This window comes from Stylophora pistillata, chromosome 11 (genome assembly GCF_964205215.1).
Source record: "Stylophora pistillata chromosome 11, jaStyPist1.2, whole genome shotgun sequence".
Classification (NCBI taxonomy): Eukaryota; Metazoa; Cnidaria; class Anthozoa; order Scleractinia; family Pocilloporidae; genus Stylophora; species Stylophora pistillata.
Genome location: NC_142529.1, coordinates 18,021,723 through 18,045,529, shown reverse-complemented (window position 1 = coordinate 18,045,529; position 23,807 = coordinate 18,021,723). Strand labels below are relative to the sequence as shown.

At 38.7% G+C, this 23,807-nt stretch overlaps 3 protein-coding genes across 3 annotated transcripts; all 3 read left to right on the top strand.

Moving 5' to 3' along the window:
- Nucleotides 1-550: 550 nt before the first annotated feature.
- On the top strand, nucleotides 551-13,784 carry LOC111318839 (uncharacterized). Its single transcript, XM_088738367.1, has 7 exons — nucleotides 551-865; nucleotides 5,543-6,985; nucleotides 7,445-7,582; nucleotides 9,539-9,581; nucleotides 10,172-10,957; nucleotides 11,665-11,865; nucleotides 12,293-13,784. The coding sequence occupies exons 1-7, from the start codon at nucleotides 577-579 to the stop codon at nucleotides 12,486-12,488; spliced, it is 3,096 nt and encodes a 1,031-aa protein (XP_088594493.1). The 5' UTR covers nucleotides 551-576; the 3' UTR covers nucleotides 12,489-13,784.
- A 4,090-nt stretch (nucleotides 13,785-17,874) lies between these two features.
- Nucleotides 17,875-19,669, top strand: LOC148720417 (uncharacterized). Its single transcript, XM_088738375.1, has 2 exons — nucleotides 17,875-19,289; nucleotides 19,546-19,669. The coding sequence occupies exon 1, from the start codon at nucleotides 18,501-18,503 to the stop codon at nucleotides 19,203-19,205; it is 705 nt and encodes a 234-aa protein (XP_088594501.1). The 5' UTR covers nucleotides 17,875-18,500; the 3' UTR covers nucleotides 19,206-19,289; nucleotides 19,546-19,669.
- On the top strand, nucleotides 19,518-23,437 carry LOC111318838 (uncharacterized; the record flags this gene model as incomplete). The annotated part of the gene is made up of 4 exons (XM_088737622.1): nucleotides 19,518-19,683; nucleotides 20,040-20,082; nucleotides 20,463-21,239; nucleotides 21,998-23,437. Coding segments are annotated over 4 exons (1,128 nt in total), but the record flags the coding sequence as incomplete, so codon positions are not given.
- Nucleotides 23,438-23,807: the final 370 nt, after the last annotated feature.

The window sequence follows — 23,807 nt, the reverse complement described above, 5'->3', positions numbered from 1 at the left end:
AGAGAAAGATGGTAAACAAGCGCCAATATGGCGGCCTTTGTTTTATGAGACATCTCAATTTTTGCAATTTGCATATCAAAATCGTGACTCCTGTATGATTTCATGTCAGTTTATACACTAAAATGGTATGTCAAAGTCACACTTCAAAATTAATCAAGTCCTACGTGTAAAGCTAGTCTCAAAAAAGAGATTAACTAAGCTTACAATGTTTGATGTACGATCTGCATTCATACACCTACTTCTATTCCGTGACCAGAGTAAATGTTGCGTGACGAACGCCGTGACCATGATAGTTCTTCATGTTGCATCCGTTTCAAGAAAATAATAAAGTCTATCAATTTTTTAAAGGAGAGCTACTTTATAGTGATAGGAAAAGAGAAAAATTAAAACAATTTAGGTGTATTCTACAATTTGAAAGTTGTCTGTTTACAATATCTCCTGCGTGTCATCTGGGCGGGGTAAGCCCGGTCCATTCAAATCAAAAATGTTATCTCAAACGAATCGGATTTCTTGTGACACTACAAAAACGTCAAGTTCAGCAAACTCTGTCCAGATTTGAGCTCAAACCGCTCGAAAATGTCTGGCGCTCAGACATTCGACAGCTCGACAACGTTAAGAATTTGCGAAGAAGGATACGATGTCACGAACCAGGAGTATTATTCGACAAAGCGATGCACTTTTTCGTGTTGTAATTGTCTCTATAAAAAATGTACTTTTCGTGTGTGGCATATTCTGCTGTTCCTGTTTATAATAATCGTCATAATTGGAGGTCTAGCAGTTATAATCGCAATGCTCGGCCCTGGAAGTCCAGATTTGAAATACTCAACTAGAACCGGATCAGATACACCTGAAGGTGGCTGTAAAGGTATTTGTACGTAAAAATTGATTAGGAATGAAAGATTTGTATAAATGATTGCTCACAATTGTCATCACGATGGCAAATGATCCAAATGCGCGCGCCTCTCTGATTATTTTGTGCCGGCCCGAGTCTGTTTCCTCAGGAGTTGATGAGCTCCTGGTCTCATCCAAAAACAAAAACAAAAGATGAAGACGCAGGACTGATACAAAAAACAGATTTCGAAGGTTTTAATCGTTTAAGAATGTGATTACCGGCCTGCGCGACCTTCTGTAATTCGCTAAGTAAATTATTGCTGTTTGTGCCTCGATGTTTAATAATTCTTGGGGAGGTTCTTGTTTCATTAGCTTTTAATAAGAGTGAGGTGCGCTAGGACTGGCGATGTTCCGCGATCTCAACTTGGCCTGCGCTGGATACAGAGGATCTTACTACAGCTATGTTAGAAAATTAAGAACTCGAGATAGATTCACAACTCCAAGACGGGATAAACGGTCAGGAAAACAAAACAAAACAGAAAAAAGGCAAAGCAAAATAAAACCGAGACAAAACGTACAAACAAGGTGAGAGGTATGACCTGGTAAGTGAGACAAAACTTTGCGAGACTCTCACGAACCACCTAGCATCTTTTATTTGAACTTGTGACAACTGCCATTGAAACGAAGTCTGTGCAGCGTGGCTTTCAGGTTTAACAAAACAATGAACGAATTTTCCTTGCGTGATCTTTCATGTTAGGTGTTAATTTCCTTTGTCTACCTTAAATTAAGTATTGACACCCAACTTCGAAGGAGAGCGTCACAGATAAAAAGCGATGAGTTCGAAACTAAATCGCTCAGATACGCATCTCATATTTTACGCAGACAAAAGTATAGATGACAAAGCTCTTCAATTATGAAGTCAATAACATTTTACTTTCCGACAAATTCTAAAATGCGACTCTTCACTTGAAGTGATCCACTGATAGAGTCTAAATAGAGAGAGAAAAATATTCAACATTTGGATAAGTTTACTCTTTTGAAAAATGACAAAAGCACTCGATGTACGCTTGTGCTCGTGCTAACAGCTTTGCAATGGATTTCATTCGTAACTGGCTACTCTTGACGAATTTTGGTAACAGAAAATTAAGCGTGCATTAAAAACACGGTGGATCCATTAGAATCAGTTATAGGAATTTTGGTGACAGAAGATTAAGCGTGAATTAAAACACGGAGGATCCATTTAAATCTGTCAAACAGACGAAAAAGACACAGTTCGTGATGTTTGTTCAACTTGAAATTTTCACCGCAAGAAATCCGGTGGTGGAAAATGAAATGTGATGACTTTCATTTGACGTAACGTGGACGCGAAGGAATGCTATCTCATGTCAAACTTTTTGTTGAAAGCAGAGGCGGGTGCATGCAAAACGAACCGGCAAATTTTTCGCCATGAGATTTCATTAATTCCGTATCATTACCAAAAAGTACACTGATCTAGCATTGGCTGTTTCACTTTAAACTATTGGATTGCGCGTTGCATGAAGACATTCTAAGTATCTAAAATACATAATGATTAATTGACTTGAAATGACAGAAAGAATGAAATGAAATGAAAAAATTCAATTATCGAATGCTTTGTTTTTAGGGTCAAAAATGTGAACTTTTCAACGCCAAAACTAATGACAGCCATGGCACCGGAAATTATCTTTAAATTGTGGTCACGTTTCGCTTTACAGTGGCAAATTGTCGTATTCCAAAACGTGCAAGCTGTAGAGGATAGATTTAATTATTATTTACAAAGACAAACAATGTTCTTTGTAACCTTGGTATAAAGGATTAAGGTAAGGACATTGTAAGATCACTAGCGTGCATCGCATAGGATAAGATTAGATTTGTAGGTCGTGAACTTCTTCGAAGCGAAACATTGCGCAAGTATTACGGTAAATTTTGAGTAATTGAGCTAATTAAAAAAATGATTGCTTTGAAATGATCTTCTTGAATATTCATAACTAACCAATGACATTCTTAACTCTTAATGCACTCCAGCGTCTAACAGCTCGAGAAACAGAATGAGGATTTTTGTGAATTTGAAATTTTTTGACGGGACACCTCAAATAATATTTACTGTACACACAAATCTGAGATAAGCTGCGTTGAGAAAAAGTTCTCAGACAGATGTACTGATTTAAAGGTTATCCAGTAATCTTCTTGCGTTGCGGGATGCAAAAAACACAGCCTGACTTGTGGCTTCCGTAACACAACGGCCATTCGTCCGTGCATGTTGCGAACGTTGTAGTTCCTCGTTGCTATGTGGTATACTTTAAGTCCTTTCTGGCCGCCAGAGTAAAGTTGTCTTACAATAGTTTGCAGACCAAGTTTAACTTTTATAAGGCAGAGGCACAGTCCTATCTGAAAACAGGGTGGAAAATCCATGCTTTACACTAAGGATTTGGAGAACTGGGTGGTTCATTCCAGTGTATAGGAAGTACTGAGGAGTACCCTGGCTACTGATTTTCATGTGCGCTCTGTTCCGAGAAACTTGCTGCCTGCGCAAAACATGTCAGTGGTGAGTGCGTGACTGGTGCAAATGTGTGTGTGTTACAACGACAGTTTCTTAAGAAACCCGGCCCTTCAAGGGTTATAAATGACTATGAAACTGTCCAAAAAATGTTTTAAAAGCAGCAGGCGTAGATCAAGGAAAAATTTTCACCGATTTACTGCAAAACGAGCGCCGAAGGCACAAGCTCCAAGGGAGGTCCTGGGGCATGCTCCCCCGGGAAACGTTTTCAATTTTAACTACCTAAAGTGCCCTTTCCTGGCTTTTTGAGTCAGTCAGAAGATATATTTGCAGCAACTTTCACTTTAATTTATTGAAAATATATAGTTATCTGTTTATTTTTTTCATTATGAAAATTCTGACCGATTTCCGTAAAACGGCGGAAACCGGTAGGGATCCGCGCCTGAGCAGTGCTATAGTTTTGGATAAAGAAATAAAAAGAAGGGAGAGAAATGTTAACGTTATCTAGACCAAATATGGCTTTCTGCTTATCATATGGCTAACATCTATTGGGTGTGGTATGAGAGCCACTTGTGAAAGCCAATAGAATAGTGTAATCTATTGTTAATCGACCTTGATAACTAGGGTCCATGCATTTTACGATCTGTATGGATACTATTTACTTTCGCTCTCAAATAACATGGAAATGTCCACCAAGCAGACATTCGACAGCTCGACAACTCTAAGAATATGCGAAGAGGGTTTCGACCTGACGAAAAAGGAATATTTTTTGAAAAAGAGATATACTTTTCGAGTGTGGCAGATTTTGCTGTTCCTGTTCATGATAATCGTCATTAGTGGAGTTCTAGCCGTTATAATCGCAATGTTCGGCCCTGGAAGTCCAAATTTGAAATACCAGACTCAATGCAGCAAAGGTATTTAAACTTTATTTAGAACCACTGCGATCTTTTTGCTCTCGCCAATAACTGCAACGATGGCGAATGGTCCGAATGTGAGATTCTTGGACGAGTTTTCATTTTCCTGTTGAACTGAGTCTTTCTTATGCATTAAGACAATCGAGACCAAGACTTTGGAGGTTATTTCTGAATGCAAGGACAGGTCACTGTGACGGAAAGGTATAGTTTGACATCGAAGCCTCTGCTATATCGATTTTTAACTCGTCTGGAAATCAGAGATTTTTTGTCGTTTTTAACGAACGAAAGCTTAATATTTTGATCCATGTCATTGTACGCGGAAATCAATAAGATTCCTCCTTAAAAAATGTTCGATAAGTTACAAATCGTCTCTGTGGGTTTTTTTTTTTTTTTAACTCTTTCTCGTAAATGATCGTGGATTTAGCTGGCTATTTTTTCTAATTTCCGGGCCGAATACACAGTCAATTCAGTCGACATGATCGTTGTCCGAGAAGCACGTCGGCCAGAGTGCTGACTGAGCACTCTGTATTTGCGATGATCAACGGTCATTCCGGAAAGGGGATGTTTGCTGCAAGATCCTTAAATTGTTCTCATTGTGAAAACTCAAAATAAATCATTGCGAAAAAAAAACCTGTAACACCAGCCTGTTACTTCCACTTGTCGTGATTATCACAACATCATCGACTAACAACTTTTCAAGCAACAACTGCAAAAATTCGAACTTCTGCCACGACGACTGAAGCATCAACCACGCCTGATCAGCAAAATCTACACAAAATTACGAAAACCTCTGAGGGCCAAACTGTTCGAAGGCTGATTAGTGCTAACCCAGAGTAATTTTTAATTTGGGTTTCTTCATCTTTTTGTTCAAAAGCCTTTCTCGAATGATTTTCTCCATTCTTTGAAGGGCATCCAATCATCAAAATGTATAGAAAACGAATTGTACTGAATTTTCTTTTAAGGCTTTCAGATCTGAAATCGGATTTCACACTAACTCTGGGTTCTCTTACCCAGCTTTGAACAACCCGGCCCGATGTTTACCAGGCAATCTGCTGCACTGAGAGGAATCTTAATTGTTTACGCAAAGCAATATAAGTCATGTCACACAGCGACGACGTAAAGCTTCAAATATTGCGTTATTTAACATTTATTGTCATCGATGCCATTTCTTGTCATCACAGCGATGAAAACAAACGAATGAGTGCTCTTATTCTAATATATCTATTAAAAAGAAAAAAGAAAAAAACTTGACGAATGTTTTACGTTTTCATTATCTCATCAGAAGATGGAAAGGACACAAAATCGACTGAATTTCCGGCCACAACCAAAGGTGCTGAGGAGACCACAAAAAAGAAACCAACAGGGCCGGAACCCACAGCTCCTCAGGAAACAACTGTGAGAAATGAGCGTTCTACTACAACTAAACCCACAACTACCACTGTTGCTCCCACCTCGGATTCAAAAACTCAAACCCCCGCAGGTCCTACGACAACGCAGTATACTACCACAGCACAACCAACAACCACAGAAAAACCAACCACCACAGAACAACCAGCAACAACAGAGAAAGCAACAACTACAGCACAACCATCAACAACAGACAAAGCAACAACTACTGCTCCACCAACCACAGCACAAACAACAACCACATCGCAACTAACAACCACAGAACAACCAACAACTACCGCTTCAACAACCACAGAACAACCAACAACTACCGCTCCACCAACCACAGCACAACCAACAACCACAGCACAACCAACAACCACAGAACAACCAACAACCACAGAACAACCAACAACCACAGGAAAACCAACAACCACAAGGCAACCAACAACCACAGAAAAGCCAACAACCACAGGAAAACCAACCACAAAGCAGCCAACAACCCCAGAACAACCAACAACCACAAAACAACCAACAACCACAGAACAACCAACAACCACAGAACAACCAACAACCACTGCCCCACCAACAACCACAGAACAACCAACAACCACTGCACCAACAGGCACAGCACAGCCAACAGCTCCAGAAAATGCAACAACCGCCGCCCTAACAACCGCGGCAAAACCAACAACCTCAGAAAAAGCAACAACCACTACTCTAACAACTGCAACTCAACAAACAACTTCAGAAAAAGCAAAAACCACTGCTTTAACAACCGCAGTTCAACCAACAACCGTAGAAAAGGCAACAGCTACTGTTCCAACAACCACAGCACAACCAAACACCACAGAAAAAGCACCAACCACTGCTCCAACAACAACAGCACAACCAATAACAACAGAAAAAGCATTAACTACTGCTCCAACAACTACAGCACAACCAACGACTTCTGCTTTACCAAACAACACTGTTCCTACAACCACAGCACAACCAACAACCACAGAAAAACCAACAGCTTCTGCTTTATCGAAAACCACTACTCCAACAACCACAGCACAACCATCCCCCACAGAAAAACCAACGACTTCTGCTTTACCAACACCTACTTCTCCAGCAACCACAGAAATTCCATCAACTACTCCTCTATCCAACACAGTACAACCAACAACCACAGTAACTGCATCATCTGCTGCCGCAATAACAGCTACTGCCACACTGATCACAGCAAAACCAACAGCTAGTGCTGCGCCAACAACTATTGGGCCCTCGACTGCAGCACCGGTCACGTCCCCTGATAGAATTAGCTTAAAGTGCGGTACAGCCATAGTAGGAGCAGGTGAGAACTGTCGCACTGACTGCAAAGGTTCGGTACACTTGGGTATCTTAAACATGTACTGTTCAAGTTTCTTTACCCTTTATCGTTTCTGCTTATCATAAATTTCCTAAAAAGGAAGTGAGAGAATTTGTCAATCACATAAAGAAAACTTTTTCAGATAACACTCTTGTCATTTCTTGTCACCAACCCGCAAAATGGTGTATTGATATTGTCAGAGAAAGTTAGACATTATTTACGTCGTGACAGTTTTATCTGTGAACTTTTCACGAGCTGTTGTCCACAATCTTGTCTCTCAGAATAACACAGGTAACAATGTAATGGTGTGCATCAGCATCTCAATGAAAGTTCCTTAGAGGAAAATTAAATGATCATCCATCTGAACAGCGGTAATTTTGAAGCGCAAGTAGTTTTTTTGTCAATCTGCTCGATTTTTTTAAAGTCTTTTCTCCTAATTTATAGGTGCAGGCGGCTTATTGATGGCATATTCACTTCTTGACAAAAAGAAAGAAACAGACGTCTGCGTGTTCGAGACGGAGGACCGCGGTGAAGAAAACATTCATGACTATGTTTTTCCCCAAGTACCAGATGTCGTAGTAGGTAAATTTAACATAACACAAACACGCATATATATATATATATATATATATATATTCTTGAACTTGATTTGAATGTATTTCAAAGAGCACCCAACTCTTAGAGGAGCACTGATAATTGTAACAAACTGGTTCAAGACTTCAGAGGAAGTTCATCGTTTTATTACGACAGCTCTGTTTCGTATGGTCGAAAATGACCACACTCATCAGGTAATTTCAACGTAATTTCATCAGGTAATTTCAGGTAATTTCAAATTACCTGATGAGTGTGGTCATTTTCGACCATACAAAACAGAGCTGTCGTAATAAAACGATGAACTACTTCTGAAGTCTTGAACCAGTTTGTTATAATTATATAAATATTTAGTATAATTTCAGAGCTGAGCAAAGAGTTTCCAGCAATCTGATTGGTCGAGCGGTTCCTTATATTACGCTATATAAACCGCTCCACGCGGTTTGTATAAAATGTTAAAATAAAAAGTTAATAAATGTTACTAAAATGTTATGATTTTAGAAATTTCTCTGTTGTTCAGCTCTGAAATTATACTAGAACAATTATTCGCCTCAGGTTCGATTGTTAAATATATATATATAACTAACTGCAGAGAGTACTGTTTCGGCCTTCTGGGCCTCATCAGTGCAGTGCTGATACTAGGATGGAGGAGAACCGAGAGGGTCTCCCCAAACGACCCAACATTTGTGGTGTCGTCTCAGCCATTCTCAGGCCAACAAAGGTGCACCACGCCAGGAGGATCAATAAAGATTCGCAGTCCAAACCTCACAGCCAACACGAAGGTAGAAAGTTTAAAAAATTGCGAGAATGGACAACTTCTGACGTAAAAAGTATAAAAAGTTTTAATAAAAAACGTTTCGGTCAGAGACCTTCTTCAGTTATTTACAACTTTTGAAATAAAAAAAGAGCATTAAATAGGATCGAAGTGCTAATATTTACGTAATTACAGATAACGACTAATGAACATGTGCTAATAAACTGGTGCTAATAATTATTAGCACCAATTCATTAGCCGTTATCTGTAATTACGTAATCATTAGCTCTTCGATCCTATTTAATACTCTTTTTTTATTTCATACTTGTAAATAACTGAAGAAGGTCTCTGACCGAAACGATTTTTATTAAAATTTTTTATATTTTTTACGTTGTCCATCCTCGCAATTTTTTAAACTTTCTACCTTCGTGTTGGCTGTGAGGTTTGGACTGCGAATCTTTATTGATCCTCCCGGCGCGGTGCACCTTTGTTGGCTTGAGAGTTCCATTAACGACTATATATATATATATATACATAATTATACCTCAAGAATTAGGTTACTTGAACTTTTACTGCAACTCTGAGTTTCATGCCTCTTGCGAAGCAATCGTCAGGCAACTCTTGCTTCGCAAGAGGCATGAAACTCAGAGTTGCAGTAAAAGTTCAAGTAACCTAATTCTTGAGGTATAATTATCCATAGCTCTAGCCCTGCTATTGAGCACTTTTTAGTAGATGATGATCTCATTCCGCTATTTTGGTTATATATATACATATATATGTGTGTGTGTGTGTGTGTGTGTGTGTGTGTGTGTGTGTGTGTGTGTGTGTGTGTGTGCTTGTATTTAGTATAATTTCGGAGCTGAGCAAAGAGTTTCCAGCAAACTGATTGGTCGAGCGGTTCCAAATATGACGCTATCTATATAAACCGCTCCACGCGGTTTATATAAAATGTTAAAATAAAATGTTAATAAATGTTATTATAATTTTATGACTTTAGAAATTTCTTATTCGACGATATTCACCTCGCCTTCGGCGAATAATTGTTAAATATTTATATGTATAAACAGACACAGAAATTTGTAGCTATCTTTGAATGAAGGACCGAAAAACTGTTTTATATCATTTACTCGCACGATAAGCGCATGAAGACAATGTTTCTTTTTTATTGTTGTTGTTGTTTTTTTTTTTTTCAGGTTTAGGGCAGTGGGATATTTCCGGTGACAACTTTGCAGAGCAGTAAGCGTCAATTTACCTCAAACGTTTTACTTTGTTGGTAGTCATTACATGAGTCGTGCCAGTTTTTCGGAATTGTTCGAAGACACACAACAATCGTTAAGAGTACAAAACTGCATCGTGATATGTAGATATGATGTAAGGATACCCAAACACAGATGAGGAACCAGAAAAGTAATGATCCCCACAACCTAGATTTATTTTGGCTTCGAATTCAAAGGGATTTGAACCCATGCTCGGCAAATATTAATCAGGCGCCGCCATTGAATGAGCAACTTCTTGAAAGCGGGGGCTAATTTTTGTTACTAGCTTTTGTATCAAGCGATATGATTTATTTCATTTTTATTTGATTTATTTCATAACTAAAACTGTGAACATCGAAGAATTAGGGGGGAAAAAAGAATAAGGAGAGCCAGTAATGGAGATGATAACATTGTACTGCAGAAAAAATATTTCAAAATGATGACAGAATGTAAACTACGAACAAAGTGTGACGGAGAGACAAATTTGAAGGAAATAAGTGCAATCAAGAGAATACAAACTGTTTTATTACCTCTTGGTACAAGTGAATTAACTTCTGTCTCCATTTTCAGGGACCTTTTAAATCATTTATTCAACGATGTTTTTGTCCTGTGGGAACCAAAAACTAAACGCGTTGAAGCTCGTGGACAGTATGCTGATAGCTTTGATGACTTGAAGTTAAAAGCATTTCCAACGCTACGGGACCGTGCACCACTCAACAATAAAACACTCAGGGAAACTGCTTTTTTAATCTCTAATAATGAGAGGAATTTCACTCAGTTCTCAACCGCAGAGACTTTCCTTTCTTACGAACTGTCCCCAGAGGGAGCCAAGCTTATGTCAGAAAATTTTGGCTTCAAGGGTGACTACATGCAAGCCATAAATCCAAGGAGTTATAGAATTCATCTTGGGAAAGAATACCATGTTAACGATGGCAGTGCTTTAGCAGATACGAGAAGGCCTCCTAATTCCAAAGGAATGTCTGAAATCGTCACAGAGCTCACTAAGAAAGTGAAAAGTGGAGGCGGTAAAATTTATCGTAAAGAGACAATTGCTTCGATCAACAAAGAAGGAGATAAATTTCTTCTTCAAACTACCAAATCAACTGTGGAAGCCAACAAGACAGTTATCACCGTGGGACCAGCTGCTCTGAAGAAGATCAGCGGTGACGTCATTCGAAATATTACAGATCATCAGATATTTAAATCAATTGTTGGTGTGCCTGCATTCTATGGGGCAGCGGTATATGACAAAGCATGGTGGAATGATACAACTGCCACTCAAAAGAACAATAACCTCCAGCCTTTGGACAAGTTCATATCCAGCAGTAACTGCCTGGGAATTACCATGCCTTATAAGTTAGTACTCCTAAATCGTTACAACCTTCCATAAAATTTGAAAGTAATACGTCGACCAATTCTACATCCCCACAGCGGATCCTCGAAGTATTTGAACTTTTCGAGAATGGTTTGTTAAATCTCCGGCCCCCAGGGCCAAATTGCGTTCAAATGCCCCACTCGAGTAGAATTTTTTATTGAACGATTCTTTACGTCATCAATGAAAGTTGCAGAATTTAACAGTCTCGTACTTAGTTTGCGGTGCCTCACTTGAGAGACTTTTTCTAAGCCATTTGCTTACGGAAGCGGACTCTTTACCTTACATTCCTCCATATTTAAAATAAAAACGCGTATTACACGGGTTCAAATTCCACACCCTACCAAGACAAGGTTCAAATGCTCCGGGGCTCGAACTACAGTTAAATTTCCGTTGGTTGCCCCGGGGGAAGTCAAAACATCGAATTGGTCGTTGTATGATATCCCTCTGCGTAGAAAGCTGACCAATACAATGTTCTCCTGTACATCTTATGAACAAGGAATTTTAGGTCCTTTTATGTAACGGCATTATGATCTCATTTTGAAGAAGTCCTAAACAACCAAATTCATGTCCTTAAAAAATAGGGACTGAAAATTGATATTTCTGATCTAGACTATGATGAAGCAACATCTTGCATAATTAATGAACTATTAGTGTGGCTTATTCCTTATTTTTATCATTTTCATTATAGAGGTGTTGGAAACAGCGGAAGAGTTGTGCTGCATACGATAGCTAATAACGGTGGATGCAGCGATAAGTGGGGGAAACTTTTGGAGATTTCTAAATCTAATATTGACAAAGAACTGAAGCGTGCTCTGAAGGACAAGTTTCAACGAAATGATATTCCAAATCCTGTGGAGACTATCTACAAATATTGGAAGGAAGGGTTTTGGTAAGTGCAGTGGTAGAAATAAAACAGTATAGCAATCATTTACGTCAAGTATTCTTAAGACAATTTTCAGTTTGATTCGCAAGTGGTATTCGCTTTTTCTCGTCAACAGCAACGAAATGCATCATTTCTGCTGAAAACTCATGCTTGCAAAGAATTGTGAGATCATATCTTCCCCTTCCGTATGGGCTTTCTTAGTGATATCTGCTGGACGCAGTGAATGCTTTCGCCTAAAGACGTTTCGTTCGCTCGTTCGTTCATCGGATATTTGCTGAAGAGCTCTTGGGAGGGAGAGAGGTCGTATGCCAACAAGCGAGTGTCAACTTGGCTCACTTTTCACAGGTTCATTTCTGCGCCATTTTCCCTTTTTTTTTTTTTTTTTTTTTAAGAGCAGTTAGGATTGATACATTTTCATTATTCGTTGACGTAGGTATTTTCAGAAGCCTGGGGCCAACTTTAATACAACGACCATTCGGCAATGGGCGAGAAGACCGCTGACCGGACATGATGTGTTCTTGGTAAACAGAGCATATTACGATTTTGGTGGATACCTGGAATACACAATACGATCTGCTTTTGAAGCCGTTCAAGAGGGTTGGAATTCTGAGCTTCCGATTCAGATATAATGATCCGTAAAAGTGCGTGCGGACTTTCTTGTTGATATTGATGGTATGAGAGGAAAATTATGGTTTTGATTCCTAGATGGGAAAGTGTTAATGGTTTGTGTGTCTAAAGTTGTAACTGTTAAAATTGCGCTAGTTTTTCTCCAGGACCGTTAAATTCAAGACATTACGACACCAAGTAAGTAAAAAAGGAAAAGGTGAATTAATTAAGTACCATAATCAGAGAATATTACGTCAATAGGTTTGCTTAAAAATATCCGATGTTTCCCAAAACATGCTTTGTTATTCAAATAATTAAAGAATTGGTTCCTGCGAGTTATGGATGCACGCCGAAAGTTTGAAGACAATGAGAAAAGCATAAGAATTGCTCAAGGCAAACTATGAATAAATGACAAGGCAAAAACGACCAAGAAATATTTCGAGACCAAAACTTTATAAAAATTGAAATTTTTCTGCCTAGAAGCGAAAAACGAACGAATTTCTTGTATGTACGAGACTGCCTAGTAGAATTAGCATGCTCGAATCGTTTTTTTCTTTTTTTTAATGTAATTTACGGACAGAAAATTGTGTCGGTTTTCGTTGAAAATTTTGAATATTCTGAAATTGTACGGATTTCTAAATTAAAAATCTTTTTTTGAAAAATACTTTTAGGATACGTCAACACTTAAAAATAATATCAACCGTTCGAAAACGAGGCGAAAAACTTACAAATTTCTTACATTTGGTTTTGTTTTCACTCATAATTTACATCGCGTTTGAGAATGGAGTATCGTCAACTCCAAAACTACCAGAGCTAAACGTTCACTGTTTTCCAAAAAAGAGTATAATTAAGCATATTTTCTTTTCATTATGGGCTCCTGAAAAGGTCTCTTTCAGTAGGGATGGAACGGCAAATAATATTGAAAGTTTTGAAAGCTTGTGGCTAAAGTTCACCGACAATGACGTCAGCCTAAATCATCTCTAAGAACCATCTATTTCTTTTCCATAAAATATTAGCCAATCAGAGTGCGCGCTATCATATAGTTATGTTAGAGATACAGATAGCTTCAAATAAGCATTGTAAATATTGATAACTGCTTAATTCTTCTAGATGTCAACTATATTAGCCTTGTTTTTTAATGTCAATAATTATAGTAATATTATTTTTTCTCGAATACTGTGTCCAGTGTTTGCATGAAGGACTATTAGTGTGACGTCCATGCATTTATAAAAGAGATGTAAAACTATGTCGTTCGTTAGAGAAATAATAGAAACGTTTTGGAGGATAACTAATAGTTAATAAAGTATTCTTATCCGTTAGTTTGTGTGTTTGCTCTCGTTTTGAAGGCGGTCTCTGAAGCGTTCAAGCTCAGTTTTGTTCGCGTCAGGGTCGCCATGTTGGGGGAAAGTTTTCCTTTGATCAAGGTGTCTACAAACCGAAGACCGAACACCAAAAACCGAAGACCCACGTAAACTAGACTGGACGGCTGACTAATGACACCGACCTTATTGAAACGTTTTTGTTTACTTATGTTTTGTGGATGTTACTAAAACTGGTAACGGGGAACGGCGAACAGATGTTCAAAAACACTGATTTTATCGCTAGGTCGCCCCTTACAGTGAAATTAGACGACTCGCTTTTATTTAACTATTGCCCGGGCGAAGCCACGAAGCCTAGTATTCCGAGGCGAGAATTCGAAGTCAACGTTTCTGCAATGGCTGCTACCATTTGTTCTGACGTCTCTCTTTGTTTTTCCTTCCTGAAATCTGCATCTTTTGGCAGAGTTTGGGTATGTGGGTTGTTTGCATTGCCCAACAGCATTTTTTGCAGATAAGTAGCAAGGAGGTAATATCTTAGATTAACAGAAATGAGCTTGGGAACGTAATAACCAGCCTAGTTATTAAAATTACTACATGCAGATATCTGCTTACCTTACCGCAAAATAACATCAGGAACATATCTTTGTATCGACCCATAAACTTCCATGTAAACAATAGAGAAATCAAACATTGACAGAACTTTCAATAACATTTAATTTAATATGTTATCTAACATTTCATTTCACATTTAATCTTCGAAAGGCCCTCAAACAAGCTTTGAAGACATGCTAAAATATGAAAAAATATGAATATGAAGGTCTACCAGGCCAGGTTAAAATTGCCTTTTACTAAAATAAATAGCATTTTCCTTCTTAGACATTGTTTTCAATTTCATACTGAAATCATTTTAAGCGACAAAACTTGCAGTACAATTACTCTATGAATATAAGAATAAATGCCGCGAGCTTGTAGTTCTGAGTTGATTGTTCAAATGTTGTGCAGGAATTGTAAGATACTCACCTCTCCGAGGATTTGATTTCTATGCAATCTGCAGTGTGTGCCAGAAAAAAACTACATTTATGAGGCACTCCACATTTCAAAGTAAAATCCTTCAATAAAACCTACACTTACCGTCCATGCTTTTGCTCCGACGATCGCGTTCGAAGAGCACGTGCTCAAACCTTGTTGCGAGACCCTTTTAGTTCCCTTTACTCCGCCATTTTGAATTCGCAGGCGGGTTACCGCTGTACACCCGTTCCCCGTTCGCCGTTCCTCGTTACCAGTTTTAGTAACATCCTGTTTTTGTTTACCCACTTTTCTCTTTGTCGTCTATTTACACGAAAGTCACCTAACGTAAAAAGTAAAGGTAAACACACGCATACAAAGGGAAATACTACCAGTGAAAAATTACAGAGAAATATTGAAATAGATGACTTGCAGAATACTAAGAACTCGGTAGCCATATCCGAAGGGATCCTTATATCATTATAAATTTGAGTCCCCCCCCCCCCCTTTATTTTACACTCAAGTGGTGTTTTCATTTTCTATAAATGAGAATACCACAAACACGAGAGCGAATACTTATATCACATTTTAGGCTAATAGTACACAAACCTTGGTTCACAGACCATAGTCCTTTTCATTTTCCCATGTGTAAGACTATAATCCACTGTATATCATAGAAATAAATACATTGCGTTCCATGCAAACTGGGAAATACTCTACATAAGAAGGGTTATCCTAATGTTTATCAAACTTTCTTTCTTAAGGACCATCCGACGATAGGCCAAGCGACCGCTGATCGGACAAGATGTATTCCTACTTGACAGGGCTTTCAATAATTTTGGTGAATGGTTACAGGACACTTTGCGTTCAGCGAATGATGCTTTACTGGAGGGCTGGAATCTAAAACTGCCATTTGATGTTTATAACTAAAGTCATAATCAGCAAGCTTGAAGGACCTTCATTTTAAAATCTTTTGAGAGATAAATGAACACTTGAAAAATATTATGAAAAGGAATGGTTTGAAAAACGAAAAAATTGTCATCATTGTCAGTATTTTGTTTTCAACTGACTAGTAGATTATGATAATTACCGAAGCAACGAAATATCTCTGACTGATAAGAGCAACAAAAAATGGAAGAAAATTAACGAAAAAACTACATTCGTCTCTCTAGGAAACCTAGGAAGCAAGAACCAGCGAGGATATCAAATACGTACTGTAAATGAAAGAAACCCTTAGTTCTGATAGGAGGGGGTGCATGCCGAGAAAAAATAATTTCTCCTCTCTTAAGCTCCTTAAAACACACTTTTTCCAAAAAAATTAAAACTAAACCACTGAGTAAAGTTATAGAATAAATCATTAGGAGTAAACTCCGTATAATTCAGATCATAGACGATGAGGAAAACTGAGTAAATCAAGAGATTGTTTAGCAGTATTTGTTGGCATAAAACTATTTTAGATATTTTTCTTCCCAAAGGAGGTTTAGTGTGCACCTTTATTTTGTACATAAATGTATCATCGTGACTCTTTTCGCAAAAAGAGCGTTTTTGTAACTTGATCTATATACAGTTGAGTAGGATATAGTTATTTGTCAAAAGTTAATCGTCATCATTTACGAATCAGTTGCTAGAAGTGTGTTATACAAAACAAACTTTGTCAATAAATGTTCTTTTGCGTTTTCCTTATGAAATAGCTATAGATTAAAACTTGTCTTTTTAACTCGATAAAGTCGATGAGAACTGTGCAGCAACTTGTGTAGGAAAAACCTTCGGGAAAGAGGTTACCTTGCCGAGGGCTTTTCAGTCAAAAGGTGTTCCTTATTTTTGAAGCAGTTGAAAAACATTAAACGGACGTTTACACTGCAGCAAATTAAAATTGGGTACACAATCGTCACAAACTAGGAAAGTGGCATACGAATCCATGTTTTTTTCACGATTTGGAGCCACATACGCTCATGACACCAAAACCTTGAAAAAACACAGGTCGATACCCACACTAACTAGCAGGGAAAGCATCGTCTACACCAGAAAAAAATTGGGTCTGTTCCCGATTGTTTCTGGCGTATGATTTTTATCTTAATTTCTTTTTTGTCTTCGTAAGTTGTGTCTGTAAGGTGAGCGCGATATGCTCGTGAGTGCGTGACCTGCGTCATCAGCTCTGGCGTGTGTGTGACCGTGATAGACGTGACAGTTCGTCGAGAAAATTAAATCTGCAGAAAGTAATTACTGTAAAACAATCATGACTTGCTAAAGAGTAAACTAAATTGTTAGGTATGGTAAATAAAGAATAGTAAAACATAATTGAAGTGTTTTTGTTTATAATGGCTTGAGGATCTGTCTTTTTCCATGTCATTTACACGAGGGTCGCCTCAATAGGGTCGAATTTCTCACTAACCTTCCACTTGGGACGAAACGTCAAGGTCTTATTGATTCTTTCTCAAACTGCTTGAGAATGTCTGTTGTGCATCCACAGTCACTTGAACCTTCAACAACACCTGAAATCAGCGAGGATGAACATCGGTTTGACGAAAGATCGATCCTTTTCGACAAGCTGCGATTGTTTTCACAAAAGATATGTGAGATGCAATATTCGAGTGTGTCAATTTCTGCTATTGCTGTTCGCAATACTCGTCATCATGGGCGGCATAACAGGTTTAGCTGCAATCTTTGGCCCTGGAAAATCTACTCTTGAGGAAAGAAAAAGAGGTATATAAGTTTTAATATCTCGTTTAAAGATGAGTGATTCAGTTATTACCACGATGCTTCCCAATTACCGACTAAAACAACTAAAGCAGTTAGCCTAACATTTCCACACTGTGAGTCGGTTATGCTACCTCGTGATCCACCGTTTATGGGAAACAAATGGTTCAAAACATCTTCCTTCCCCCCCCCCCAACCCTCCCTTTGCGACACTTGAAGCCTTGAAGCCCGGCATCGACGCACATCTCTTTCTGAGCCTTACTGAAAACAAACCGCTTTTATGTAATAATTTGAATATATCAACAAAGTTGAAATGGTAAATTGGCCACCGTTACGGTTATAAAAGCTGACGTTTCGAGCGTTAACCCTTCGTCGGAGCGTCGGAGCGTCGGTGGCCAATTTACCATTTCAACTTTGTTGATATATTCAAATTATTTCGTTACCCCCACCGACGCAGCGCCAAACAGTTTCACTATCAGCCTTTATTCGCTTTTATATAAACTAACCGTGAAAATACGTCAAGGTGTATATTTAGTTTTTTTAATCAAAGGAACTTCTCTGGTTGAAATCTCCAAAGTGGGTCCTAACTTTATGGCGTACAGACAAACAGCTCTACGCTACTACCTCAAATTAACATACATTCTGTTCTCTTTATAAAGAGATTATACGGTTAGAAGTTTGTGGTAGTTTAGCAACTCTGTTAGTGGAACTTTTTTTTCAATGAGGAGGCCTCGACAGGTCATTAAGAATGGGCATCAGGTCAAAAAATGTGGACGTCTACGTCTGTTAATTGTGTTATATTAACGATGGTATGGTGAGTGTTGACAGAAGATTTATGCTGTGCTTTTTCTGATAATTTGATTTGACATTATACGGAAATTCCTGTGACGGTACGCGCTACAACAATGTAAGAGAAAATGATCGAGTGAAATAAGCGCGAGAATAGGCGTGGAAAGAAAAAAGAACTCTTGTGAAGATTTCATATCAGTTGCGCCCTTCCACGCTTTTAATAGTATGCTAAAACATATCTATTCTGTCATGTTTTTCGGTTTCGTTTTAGTTTGTTTGTTTGTCTTTGTTTGTTTGTTTTTGTTTTGCGACCACCGCTCCAACAACCACAGCAGAGCCAAAAACCACAGAAAAACCAACGACTACTGCTCCAACTACCACAGCACAGCCAACGACCACAGAAAAACCAAACACCACAGAAAAACCAAACACCACAGAAAAACCAAACATCACAGAAAAACCAAACACCACAAAAAAACCAAACACCACAGAAAAACCGAATACCACAGAAAAACCAAACACCACAGAAAAACCAAACACCACAAAAAACCAAACACCACAGAAAAACCAAACACCACAGAAAAACCAAACACCACAGAAAAACCAAACACCACAGAAAAACCAAACACCACAGAAAAACCAAACACCACAGAAAAACCAAACACCACAGAAAAACCAAACACCACAGAAAAACCAAACACCACAGAAAAACCAAACACCACAGAAAAACCAAACACCACAGAAAAACCAAACACCACAGAAAAACCAAACACCACAGAAAAACCAAACACCACAGAAAAACCAAACACCACAGAAAAACCAAACACCACAGAAAAACAAACCACAACAGAAAAACCAACAACTACTTCTCCAACAACAACCACAGCATTGACATCGACCACAGAAAAAGCAATACAAGTACTGCTGTAGCATCAATTGCTGGGCCAACCTGACCAAAGCAGCATCGATCACACCTCCTCGTAGAAATATCTTAAACAGCTATAATTGGAGCAGGTGAGAACTGGGCACTACGGGTCCATTGCAATTTCCCGGGAGATGAAGCACTGATTAAATTGTTGAACCCTTAAAAATTAATTCCTTCGGATTGCAAAGCTGCTTGTATTTAAAAATTAGAGAAATGGTGTTGCAAAAGCACCCGTTGATAAGTGTATCTATTCTCGTCAGCTACTGGTTGGAAAAGGAAAAGTAAAAGTTATATACTTTCATCGCCTCTGGAAGTAAAACTTAATTGGTTTCTCTTTATCTATAGGAACGGGTGGTTTGTTAACAGCTTACACCCTTCTTTCAAAGAAAAAAGAAACAAACATCTGTATCTTTGAGAGAGAGGATCATCCTGGAGGAAGGATTTTGAATTTCAGTTTTGTTAAAGTTCCAGACGTCGCAGTAGGTTCGTTTCAATTTGTCGTATATTGTTTAATACTTAGGGAGTGGTCGTTCTGTGTTCATTATTTATACCCTGAGGGGTTGGGGGAGGTTTTTGGCTGCGTTACCTGATCCTTCCATGAGGCTCTGCAATTTTCTTATGACTTCCCGTTAATTTGGTGATCGACTGATTCCCCCACGTCCCTACTGAAAGCCACGAGATCCTCAAAAAATCCCACACCCCCTTTCCCTAGGAGATTGATAATGACTGGTTACTAACGAAACCCTTTTGAGCCACCTTAATGGACCCCACCCGGATAGACCCCACCCTGAATGAATCCCACTTTGATAAATTAGCAACGCTTTACTTTTGATTCGTAGGCCTTGGACAATGGAACATTTACGGCGGCAACTATGATGAATCGTAAGTGCCATCGACTATTCTAAAAAGCTTTCACATTTTGTTAATTTTTTGCGCACATTCTTCACTATCTAACCGATTTAGTTAGAAATATATATCCAAACGAAACATGACAAATTTTCAGCCAGCTTGATCTCATAATTTTATGGTTGACGAGAGTCGTCTACAAAATAGTCCTTTGCACACCACACCCTCATCCCCTCCAGAAAATCGAAAAAGTTTGTAAATCGCTCGTTCCCGACTTGAGTTTGTATGTGTTACTTTTATTACATTTTATTTTTAAATTATTACGCTGGAAAATCTATTTCATATGTGTTCGATTGACTGTATCTAAACCGTTAACATGATTGGATCCAATTTTTCCCTACTTTTACTTCATATAGTGAGCTTGTCAATCATTTGGGAGTCACTAATTATCCTTGGATCAGGAAAGCCACTCGTGTTGAAGCTCGTGGTGTGTACAAAGACAGTTTTGATTCCCTCAAATCACAGGCCTTTCCAACTTTAAGTTATCAAGCCCCTATGACCAACAAAAGCCTGTCAGAAATCGCACAGTTCATTTCTAATAACAAGAGAAATTATACCCAGTTCTCTACAGCGGAGACGTTTCTTTCCTACGAGCTGTCTCCGGAGGGAGCCAAGTTCATGGCAGATACTTTTGGATTCAAGGGTGACTATATACTAGCAATAAACCCAAACAGTTATAGAACCTACCTACACCATGAGGAGTTTCTCGCAGATGAGACTCAAAGCCATGACGACTCGAGGCCCACCAAAGGTATGAGTGAGATTGTCACAGAACTTCAGAAAAAAGTGCAAAATCTTGGTGGAAAAATCTACTTCAAAGAATCAGTAACATCTGTTGACAAAAGTGAAGGCAAGTATGTCCTTCGAACCACGACCTTAACTGTAAACGCCAAAAAGACAATTATCACTGTCGGACCTACGGCTTTGAAGAAGATAAAAGGTGACGTCATTACGAACATCACAGATCACGAGATTTTTGACTCCATCGTAACTGTTCCTGCATTCTTTGGAGCAGCGGTCTACAAAACGGCGTGGTGGAATGACACTACCGCCGCTAAGAAGAACAACGCTCTGCAGCCTTTAGACATGTTTATATCCAGCAGTGACTGTTTGGGTATTACTATGCCTTACCAGTAAGTGATCGTTAGGTCGAACGAAAGTGTGTATGACTTAGGGACTGTTCATCAACTATAACAAAACGTGAAGGAAAGGGGAAGACGTGGGGAAGGAGAGCATCGAAGGTTTTAAGTCGTGTCACTATAAAACAAGCGGATCCCCTCGTAAGGCTCTGTTATATTCCTATGACCCCCCCCCCTCCCTTCATTGGCAGTTAATTGGCAGTAACTTTTCTGCAGTCCCCCTTAGACGCTGTTGGCGACGACTGATCCCCCAGTCCCCCCATGAGAGCCAAGTGATCGCCCCCAGAGTCTCCTCCCTCCCCCACCCCAAGATGATAAATAATAACTGTTCCATAAGTAACAAGAAATAAGTGTTGTTCCTGAAAATGTAGGACTTCAGGTTGATTTTGTCATAATGTTTTATGTATCGCTTGGATTTGATTGGAACATATTGTCCCAGTTGGTTACCAATTTATTTACATTTTCAACAGCACGCTGAGAACTTCTAAATCCTTGGAAAGTTTTTCTGAGGTTGCAATAACTAATATGTTAAATTAATAGGTACACCCTGAGGTTTCACGAAGGCCCTTCGAATAAGATAACAATAAATTCAGGTCAGCTAAGTGTATGGTTCGGGAAGAAGAAGGTAAACTTCCTTTAAATTTTCCGATGATAATTTCAGCTCCATCGATCAACGGGTTGTTTCGCGAAAGTTTCATGGTCGGGGCGACTGAAATTAAATCCCTTTTAATACGTGTTACTTCTTGTTTTAGGGGTATTGGGCCAAACGGAGAAGTGGTGCTACATACTACAGCTAACAATGGGGGATGCAGTGACAAGTGGGGACAAATCTTACAAATTTCTAAGAAGACAATTGACGAAGAACTGACGCGATATAGTACAGACGCAATATAGAACTGACGCAATATAGTACAGATACCGTACTATATTGTGCAGACAGCGGCTGAGTATCTTACCATGTACAAGTACGAAAAACAACGTCAAGGCTATTACAAAATCAACAAATCAATCATTTCCAGAGAGATAAACTTTCACAAATGGCAGAAATTAAATAGGATACTAAGGCAAGGCAGCGCTAGAATCTATTACGCTATTGAATGTTAAAGCGCTCTTTTTGGGGTTGCTGTCTTAGTTTCAAAACCTGGAATTCAAATACCATTCCGATAACACTTGTTGGGTGGAAGGAGAGGGAACCTCTTTGTCATGTTTATGAACATTTCTTCCTTTGATAATACAGGCTTTTCCAGAAGCCTGGTACCAACTTTGACTTAATAACCATCCGTCAATGGGCCAAGCGACCGCTGACCGGACAAGATGTATTCTTGGTTGACAGGGCATTCTATAATTTTGGTGGATGGTTACAGGACACTTTGCGTTCAGCGAATGATGCTTTAGTGGAGGGCTGGAATGTAACACTGCCATTTCAACTTAATCGCTAAAGTCATAATCAGCAAGCTTGAACGACCTACATTTTAAAAGCTTTTTAAAGAGGATTGAACACTATCATAAAAAAGGAACGGTTTGAAACCGGAGAAAATTACCATCAGCAGTTTTATTTTTCAACTGACGTTTAGATTACAATAATTACCATAGCAACGCAATGTATCTGATCGATAAGAGGAACGGAAAATAGAGGAAAATTATCGAAGAAATGACAGTCTTCCCTCAAAGAGACCCAGGCAGCCAGAACCAGCGAGGATATCACATATCTAAAAGAACGAAAACCCTTAATTCCGAAAGGAGGGGGGTGAATGCCGAGGAAAGATATTTTCTCCCCTCTTAAGCTCCTTCCAACAAAATTTTCCACAAAAAATGAAAACTATTTTACTAATTAAAGGCTGTAGAATAAATTATTAGGAATAAACTTCGTACAATTCAGGTCATAGACAATGAGGAAAACTGGGTAAATCAAGGAATTGTTTAGCAGTATTTGTTGGCATAAAATATTTTCAGATATTGTTCTTCTTATAAGCGTTTAGTATACACCTTTATTGTGTACATAAATATATCATTGTGACTAGTTACGCGCAAAAAGAGCCTTTGTAATTTTTATCACAACTATATAGTAAGCTGTTAAGATATATTTTAGAGACAACGACAACACATGGAGTCTCTTTGTAAAAAAGTTAATGGTCATCATTTATGAATCAGTTATTAGAAGTTAGCAATAGATAATAAACTTTATCAACAAACATTGTTCAGCGTTTTCCTTCTGATAGAGCTATGCATAAAGTCCACCTGTGTAGCAACTTGCTTAGGAATAACCATTGGAAAGAGGATACCTTCCCGAGGGCCTTTCGGTCAAAAGGTGTTCTTTATTGAAGCAGTCGAAAACATTAAACGGACGTTTACACCGCAGAAAAATTGGGTACACAATCGCCAAACACTGGGAAAGTGGCATACGAATCCAGGTTTTTTCACGATTTGCGGCCAGAGTCGCTTATGACACCAAAACCTTAAAATATACGTGTCGATACCCACCCTAACTAGAAGGGAATGCATCGTTTACAACAGAAAAAATTTGGGTCTGTTCCCGATTGTTTCTGGCGTGTGCTTTTTATC

Coding starts and splice junctions, on each gene's coding strand:
- LOC111318839 (XM_088738367.1), top strand. CDS start 577: ATGTCTGGCGCTCAGACATTCGACAGCTCGACAACGTTAAGAATTTGC. Junction 7,583..9,538: donor AGTACCAGATGTCGTAGTAG/GTAAATTTAACA, acceptor TTTTTTTTTCAG/GTTTAGGGCAGTGGGATATT. Junction 10,958..11,664: donor GGAATTACCATGCCTTATAA/GTTAGTACTCCT, acceptor TTTTCATTATAG/AGGTGTTGGAAACAGCGGAA.
- LOC148720417 (XM_088738375.1), top strand. CDS start 18,501: ATGCTAAAACATATCTATTCTGTCATGTTTTTCGGTTTCGTTTTAGTT.